This window comes from Rattus norvegicus, chromosome 1, assembly GCF_036323735.1.
Source record: "Rattus norvegicus strain BN/NHsdMcwi chromosome 1, GRCr8, whole genome shotgun sequence".
NCBI lineage: Eukaryota > Metazoa > Chordata > Mammalia > Rodentia > Muridae > Rattus > Rattus norvegicus.
The window spans coordinates 1972896-1982466 of NC_086019.1; the positions used below are offsets into that span (position 1 = coordinate 1972896).

At 33.3% G+C, this 9571-nt stretch overlaps 1 protein-coding gene across 7 annotated transcripts; it reads left to right on the top strand.

Moving 5' to 3' along the window:
- The first annotated feature begins 497 nt into the window (after nucleotides 1–497).
- Nucleotides 498–9325, top strand: LOC134484845 (vomeronasal type-2 receptor 116-like). 7 transcript variants are annotated; one of them, XM_063280740.1, is made up of 6 exons: nucleotides 498–697; nucleotides 3248–3539; nucleotides 3925–4728; nucleotides 5709–5933; nucleotides 7176–7299; nucleotides 8439–9325. In XM_063280740.1, the coding sequence occupies exons 1-6, from the start codon at nucleotides 498–500 to the stop codon at nucleotides 9323–9325; spliced, it is 2532 nt and encodes an 843-aa protein (XP_063136810.1). The 7 variants fall into 7 exon arrangements, with proteins under 7 accessions (XP_063136810.1, XP_063136811.1, XP_063136809.1 ...); XM_063280741.1 differs by having other exon boundaries at nucleotides 8442–9325; XM_063280739.1 differs by having other exon boundaries at nucleotides 5709–5925; nucleotides 7162–7299; nucleotides 8442–9325.
- Nucleotides 9326–9571: the final 246 nt, after the last annotated feature.

Genomic DNA, 9571 nt, shown 5'->3' on the forward strand with positions numbered 1-9571 from the left:
TCCCTACACCAGGGAATGAAAGACATAATGTGCCATTATTCAACTCAAAGTCCAAATGATATGGAACATTTATAACTTCTCAACTCTTGTCTTAATAAAAAAATTCTGAGAAAATCTCTTGTGTTCATATATATTGGGGTTGACACATGGTCTTTTGAAGGCTGTTCAAGAGAAGATTGGCCTTTGGAATATTTGTGGCATGGATGTTAATGAAATCATGGCAGCTGTGGATGGAGAACATTATGTTCAAAACATGTTTTTGGAAATGTTTTGATCAAAAGTTTTCAGACCTCAGATGTAGAGCTTGAGGCCAGAATTTTCCCATTGTATTCAGGGAGAAGAACATAGGATGAACGGAAAGGAACTGTTGAATATAATTAATTGGATCTCCAGACAGCAGAAGCCTTAAAATATATAAACTGGTGTAAATATGTGTGTTATGTTTGCCTGCATAAGAATCAGGTTTCACAACTGCTCCATCCTAGATCCTAGCAGACATGAAGACGCTGTGTGCTTTCACTATTGCCTTTTTTACCCTGAACTTTTCTCTCATCTGCAGCTTGACCGAACCCAATTGCTTTTGGAGAATAAAGAAGAATGAAGATGATGATGGAGATTTGCGAGGTGACTGTGGTTTTCAACTTTTTACATTCGAGACGCCTATTGAAATTTTTTATACTCACTTTTTTAATTTGAGGTAAGTTATTAAATTTATTTCCTGCTTCAGTATTATGAATTAGAAATATGTAATTGTGTACACAACCTGTGAGATTCTGTCCTGTTTTTCCCCTTTTAACTTTAAGAACCACAGAAAATTAATTATAACTTCAATCACTATTTTAAAATTTTCAAATGTGTCACAGTTTACGTTAGCCTTACTACATTGGCTCTAGTTCACAAAGCTGGAAAACGAGAGAGACTGGATTCTATCTCTTAAATCTTTTTTGATATCATACGTTGAAATATGTTTTTACCTTTACCTTGAATTCATAATTCCCACTTTTGGCACGTGACTGCATCACTTTCTCTCTTCAACTTTCTGCCTAGCATTCCTGTATAAGCATGCATGTAAAGGCCTCAATAAAATGGTTATCTAATTTTGGCCTCTAAAAGTTGGGCATACATACATTGAAATATGTATGGTGTGGTGGTGGAAGGATGTCTATTATATATGATTACATGTATATTATTACATATATATTATGAGCACATATATGTACTTTGCATTATAAAATACTCTTTAAATGAGCCCCTCCTGTCATTCTGGGGCTGTCATTGAATATGGAAAAAGCCTGCCAGAGTTCTTATACTGTTAAGAGAATATCTTTTCATCCAGTGATGCAAACACTCAGGCACATATTAGAATTATTATCTTCATTATATAGATATTCAATATTTTTAACTTTTAAAAATATGTAACATTAGAGAACATCTAGGAGAATAAATGTGCTTCTTCTGGATAAGAAGCTGTTCTCAATGTGGATACATACTTCTTAGATTCCAAGTGTGAGATGGTATCATTAGTGGCTGCAGATCATGAGAGAAGGGATGCGGAAATCACTCAAATTTTAGCTAATCAATGTGCTTCATTCTTTCATAAACTGAAATTTCCTGCACTTTCTATCCCTGACTCTCATCCCATTTCTTATTCAATTTTTGTGTCTTTGGGATGTAAACAAAATATTTTCGAATTGATAGCCACAGTATACTATGTACACTGTAATAGTAGTTGTGGCTTCACATTATTATAATTCTGTGTGAGGTTAGTAGAAATTTCATTTCTGATGCATTCTATATCATCCCAGATCTCATTGGAAAAAATAGTGGACATTCTCACTACTGACACATCCATAAGCGATAGTAAGATTTAAATTTACAAATATGTGAATTGCGTCAATACACTTTTACGGTTTAAAAAGGAAAACTTAGCTCCAAACATTTAATTGAAAAGTGCTAATTTCAGCAAGAGTGCATGTTTGTTGTTTTACTCCTGATGAGAGGTAATTGCTAATAGTAACAGATGAACAGATGAACTGCCAACTGTGCTTGGGCAGAGCAACACATACCAAGTGAAAGAAGATCTTACTGTAGAGACATCTCTTAAAGAATCTTAAAGAATTAAGAAGCCTGAAGTTTTAAGAGAAATCTCAATCCACTTTTACAAAATTAAGATAGTAACAACACACTGAAAAATAACTTTAAGTTGATGTGTAATGGAGCCTATAAACTATTATTCAGGTTACATAGGATATTCTATCATTTAATGTACTTGAAATGAATAAATAAATTTAAGGTGAATATATCTTTGTATATTTATTGTTTAATGAATACTAACAGTGAAAACTATTAGAAGCATGTTCTATGAACAAGGAAATATTATTGACAATGCTTCTCACTATGCATAAAATTAGCATTTTCATAATGTTTAACATGAAAGAGTTTTTCCTAATTTGATATTTAAAAAAATGTTCTTAGTGATACCATAAATTCTCTCCTAAAAACACTGATACGCTTTTCGAAGTAAACTGATTGTTAGATAATTTACACAGATACATAATTCATTTTGCATACACTTACTCTATGTTAGGTATTATTATGTAAGGGCTTTTGAACATAATTATAAATGATTCACATTTTAATATTTTATGCTCTTTTACTCTGCTTGATAGTTGAAGGATATTTTGAGTTTTGAAACAAGTCAGTATGCAACATTAGGTATAGGATCATGACTAATAGAAATTATGAAATATGCATTAATGATATTTTTAGGGTGCAAAGGTATATGAATATAAAAGTTGAACAAAATTTTTGATGTAATATATGATTCAAAAAATATTAAATATTATTATATGTTTGAATATAAAGTACATTTAAATACTAAAAATATAAGGCAAATGTGTTATGTATTTCATGTGTAGTTTAACTCATGCTTCTTATTTTGTATTTGTGGAATTACATCTCCACAATTATATTGTAACAGTCTTACTCAGTTTGGCTCTAATGTAGTTTGAAGATGGTATTCAGAGATAAAATAGTCCCCTTATTGACAATTACAATTACAAAATTTATCATATGTTAGTGTCCTAGGTCTATGAATTCTTAAATTGTATTCAAATCTTAAGATCTCTAATTTATGAGACTTATTTCATGACATTTAGACAGAGATTTAGAATGTCCTGTGGTACAAATTTAACTGCAATTGAAATTTTATTTTTCAAACATCTCGCTTAATCATCATTATGCTTAGTTTTAGAATACCAGCAAGAAAATATGAGTTTTTTCTGGTACTGATTTTTGCTACCGATGAGATCAACAAGAATCCTTATCTTTTATCCAACAAGACTTTGCTATTGGCATTCGTTGCTGACCTGTGTGAAAGTACAATTAGTGTTCTGGATGAAGAACGTACAAAATATCAAAATATCAATTTCAAAATGATTAATTATTACTGTGGAACAAAGCAAAGTTGTGATGTAGAACTTATAGGACCGTCATGGACAACTTCCTTAAAACTGTCAATTTATTCAAGGACACCAAAGGTAATAATGTGTGACACTGGACAAATTACCAACATTTAAATTCCATTTATATGTGCCTCAAAGAAAACTTGGACCACGTACATTTGTGGGTATGCTGCTACACACACACACACACACACACACACACACACACACACACACACAATAAAATAATTAGATTGTATAACTCTACTGGGCAAACAGGAAAAAATGTTTTCTAGAACATTCACAATTGTCAGGAATATTCTAGAATATAATATGAAAAATATATGATATTTATAGATAAATTTTACTACCCTCATTCTGAGTTCTGAATGGTGAGTAACTTTATTTGTATATATGTCTAAACCTCCTAACAATCATATTCCTCATGTGGATGTTTCATCCTCTCTTCTATACTCTTCAGATTTTCTTTGGACCATTTAATCCTAACCTGAGTGACCATGACCAGTTTCCCTATATCTATCAGATAGCAACCAAGGACACATATTTGTTCCGTGGCATGCTATCCTTGATGTTTCATTTTGGATGGACTTGGATAGGACTGGTCATCTCAGATGATGACCAAGGTATTCAGTTTCTCTCAGACTTGAGAGAAGAAATGCAAAGGCATGCGATCTGTTTAGCTTTTGTGAATATGATCCCAGAAACCATGCAGACATACAAGACAAGGGTTAAGATATATGACCAACAAATTATGACATCTTCAGCAAAGGTTGTTGTCATTTATGGTGAAATGAACTCCACTCTAGAACTCAGCTTTAGAAGATGGGCATATTTAGGTGCACAGAGAATCTGGATCACAACCTCACAATGGGATGTCATCACACACAAAAAAGATTTCAGCCTTGATTTCTTCCATGGGACTGTCACTTTTGCCCACCACCACAATGACATTCCTGTGTTTAGGAATTTTTTGCAAACAATAAACACATCCAAGTATCCAATAGACATTTCACAGTCTATGCTGCAGTGGAATCATTTTAACTGTTCAATCTCAAAGAGCAATAACAAAATGGATTGTTTTACGTTCAACAACCCATTGGAATGGTTAGCACAGCACACATTTGACATGGTCCTGAGTGAAGAAGGTTACAATTTGTATAATGCTGTGTATGCTGTGGCTCACACCTACCATGAACTCATTTTACAACAAATAGAGTCTCCGAAAATGGAAGAACCCAAAGGAGTATTCACTGACTGTCAGCAGGTAACATTTCTTACATTTCATTATGCTTAGATTTATCAATATGACCTTTCAGGCCCCTGAGAAGTTCACAAACATTTGTTACAGGTTATGTCTCAGTGTAAAGTTTTCTATACTGCAAAACTCCAAAATGAATTTCATATATAGATATATATCATGCACAGTGATAATTTTTAAGAGGAGACAATACATTTTTATAAATATCAGTGAAGGGGTTGGGGATTTGGCTCAGTGGTAGAGCGCTTGCCTAGGAAGCGCAAGGTCCTGGGTTCGATTCCCCAGCCCTAAAAATAAATAAATAAATAAATAAATAAATAAATAAATAAATAAATATCAGTGAATTGTGTGACAATGTGTTTCAACATTTAACCAAATGTGTTCAAAATTTAAAAGGAGCCAAGGATTTTATCATGAAATCCTTAAGTGATGACTAGACTAGAATATTTTTCTCAAGAAGAATTTTTCTAAATAAGCACAGTTGCTCGGATAATTGTTATTCATTTAAGTTAATAATTATTTATAAAACAACAAATGATGAAGAGTGCACATTTTATTAAGGTTACATTTATTTCATATATGTATTCAGTATGTACATGATTAATCCACTACCATTCTTTACTTCCAAAACTTCCAGAATTATTAACTTCCCCTTATTTCTTACGTATTTGGCTTCAGCTTTTAAATATTATTTTGTCAAACATGTGTACACATACACACACAAACCATGTGATTTGTTCTCTGGTAATCATTTATTCTAGCTTTTTTACCATCAAACATTTATTTGAAGTATATTAACTATTAATTATACAGTATAACATATAATTATAACTTGTAATAATGCAGTATCATGCACTTTACTACATGGGATTAATTTAACACACCTGTCTTTTCTGAAAGACATTAAAAGATTATGGGACATTCTCAATTTGGCATTCTGTGTATTTATATGCATATATAATCATCTAATGATTAATCTCATTTAGGAGGTTTCTTTGCTAAAAACTAGGGTATTTATTAACCCTGTTGGAGAACTGGTGAACATGAATCATAAGGAAAATCAGTGTGCCAAGTACGACATTTTCATCAATTGGAATTTTCCACAAGGCCTTGGATTAAAAGTGAAAATAGGAAGCTATTTTTCTTGTTTACCACAGAGTCAACAACTTCATATATCTGAAGACTGGGAGTGGGTCACAAGAGAAACATTGGTAGGTATACTACAATTTTATTTTTTTAAATATATCTAAATTTTAAAATAGCAAGCACTCAAATAATATCCATGTGGTTAAAACAAATTAATATGCTCGCAAATGACCATTCTCAGTTACAAGCACCAAAAATTTAATAACACTGAAATTCATGTAATCTGGTCATAGGGATCAAAGGACTCAGAATTCCATGTTCAATTGCATCCCTGTGACTATTTACTGCATACTACGGAAATATATTTATTAAATTTATAGCAATATATATACACACAGACACCTACACACACAAACACATATGTGTGTATATATATATATATACATATATATGTGTACCTACACATAAACCATGAAATTATCTGCTTCTATGAACATAGCTGTAACCCAATTGAGTATAGAATAGATTCATTAAGAGAAGTATTTTTCCAGATTCAAACTTTTCTTTTGCTAATTTATAGATTTTATTATTAATTTTATGTATTTACTTTTTAATATTATCCTCCTTCCCAGTTTTCCCTCCTCTCCATAGTATTGCCTTATCTGGCATCAGAGTGAAGAAAGTCCCTTGGTTCTGTAGAGCGTGCATGCCACAGATTATGAGAATGTTAGATCAGGGAGGCCAGAGTGGCCAGATTGTTGGAGGAGCTCTCTAATAGAAGCAGAGGGAGGGGTGGAATGGGGATTAAAGGTTTTCTTTTACACTTAGGAAAAGTTCATTAATTGTATGAGAGTCTTGTATGACATTCTTTGTTCTTACTCATTGAACAAGGATTTCTTGATATATCCTACCTTCTCTCTCCTTACAACTCAGTTTTGTTATTATTATATTTTGAAGTCTTGACAGAAAAACTGATGCCACATAAATGTTCCATTTAAATTAACAAGTTTAGCAAGGACAAAATTTAGATTCTGATACCTGAAATGTTACATATATATTACATGACATAGTAATTATTGTATGACATTCAGTGCATTGCAGGTTAATACAAAATAATAAATTATCAGAGGAATATATCTGGTAATATCCCATATATTAATCTATGGGTCATTTTACTTATGATGTATTCATGAACTACACACACATACACATTAAATACATATTTGTATATTATAGATAATGTGCATTGTTTATGTATATATATTTTATAAATATGTATGTGTGTGTGTGTTTGTGTGTGTGTGTGTCTGGATGTCTGTGTGTGTGTGTGTGTGTGTGTGTGTGTGTGTGTATGTGTATTGCCTCAGGTTCCCTCCTCAGTGTGTAGTGTGACATGTATTGCAGGATTCAGAAAAATTCATCAGAAACAAACAGCCAACTGCTGCTTTGATTGTGTCCAGTGCCAAGAAAATGAGATTGCCAATGATACAGGTACATACTTGCATGCAGAAGAAAATATGATGAATTTGAATACCTTCTCTTTACAAACTAGAAATATGATATGACCTAAATCCCAAAATCTCCATGTTTCAGAATTTAATTAGTTAAATAATATCAGTTTCTCTTGGGCCCAGTAAATTATCTGCAATATCTTCTACAAACAACCCATGTCTCTCACAATACAATGCTTAATGGTTTTATATTATGCAGAAAAAGTTTAGGGGGACATACATGTGTAACAATTTTTAAAAAATAATTTTAGGCATAACCTGAGCAAATGTTTATTCTTCTTCAATTCTTTGTACAAAAAATCTTGATTACATGTACAGTGTACAATCTTTCTGTCATCCTGCTTGGTCCCTCACAAAGACAAGATGCTCAGAACAACAAGTGTTCTCGAGTGAAACATATTTTAAGAGCTTACATGGCATAAAGGATTAGGCATTTCCTATCAAAGAATTAGAATAAGAGTGACGATTTCAAGAATGCAACAAGAGATAGGAGAGTACTTATTATTAATCACAGCCTAACTAAGGAAAGTGGGATGAATGTCAATATCGATAATCTCCATGCCATAACCTTCTATAGCCATAACCAAGGAAATTGTAGTTGGGGGAAAGGAAATTGTACCACAATAAGAGGGATATGCATAAGTTTATGAAGCATAAGGCCTCAAGAATGAATGTATTCCTTTACACACACAGTATTTGAATGAGGAATTGTATGTTCACAAGCCTAAGGATAGATACAGACAAAGCCCAAAAGCAAAAGAAATATATGTTTTTCATCAACCGGCATCAATAAATAAGTCAGCATACTAACTTTGTCTCTGAATAGTGAAATTATATTTGAGAAATAAAATAAACTGAGATTATGCATATTAGTAATCATATTTTTATTTTATTTTTGTTTAAGCGACAACATTTCCATTTTCTATGATGATGATTTGTTCCATCACAAAATATAGGTAAATAGATAGCAAACTTAATTTAGTAGTTTCTAGAGCAATAATGAAAAAAATGCATTCTCAACCCCAAACTATTTATTGATATATCCTCTGAATAAAACAAATATACAATTATTAACTACACAAATGTGATATCTTATAAGGGATTATTGTTCTTTGCCAGCAGATATGGAGCAGTGTGTGAGGTGTCCAGATGATTCGTACGCCAACTTAGAACAAACCAAGTGCCTCCAAAGAGCTGTGACATTTCTCGCTTATGAAGATCCACTGGGGATGGCTCTAGGGTGCATGGCCCTGTCCTTCTCAGCCATCACAATTCTAGTACTAGTCACTTTTGTGAAGTACAGGGATACACCCATTGTGAAAGCCAATAACCGCATTCTCAGCTACATCCTGCTCATATCTCTGGCCTTCTGTTTTCTCTGCTCATTGCTCTTCATTGGACATCCCAACCAGGCCACCTGCATCCTGCAGCAGACAACATTTGCAATATTTTTCACAGTTGCTATTTCTACTGTGTTGGCTAAAACAATAACTGTGGTCACAGCTTTCAAGCTCACTACTCCAGGGAGAAGGATAAGAAAGATGATGATAAAAGGGGCAACTAACTTGCTCATTCCCATTTGTACCCTAATCCAACTTGTTCTCTGTGCAATCTGGTTGGTGACATCTCCTCCATTTATTGACAGAGATATACAATCTGAACATGGGAAGGTAATCATCATTTGCAACAAAGGCTCAGTCACTGCCTTCCACTTTGTCTTGGGATATTTGGGCTCCTTGGCTCTGGGGAGCTTCACTGTGGCTTTCTTGGCTAGGAACCTTCCTGACAGATTCAATGAGGCCAAGTTCCTAACATTCAGCATGTTGGTGTTCTACAGTGTTTGGATCACCTTCCTCCCTGTCTACCACAGCACCAAGGGGAAGGTTATGGTTGTTGTGGAGGTTTTCTCCATCTTGGCTTCTAGTGCAGGGTTGCTAGGGTGCATATTTGTCCAAAAGTGTTATGTTCTTTTAGTTCGACCAGATTTAAATGTTCTTCGGAAATAAAAAGATAAATTGCTTTATCAAACCTTTGAGAGTTTTAAAATTTTAGATGGTACTCAACATATCTATTTTGCTTCGTCATAAAAAAGTTTTCATAAATCATCAAAGAAAATTAAGTAATATCTAGGGATAGTATTTGTAACACAGAACAGCACTGCCTAAAGCAATACTAATTAGTAAGTTTTGGTGGCAAATGAGCTCTCAGAAGCCTAAACATATTGAGAACAGGCAATCTCCATTAATGGGAGG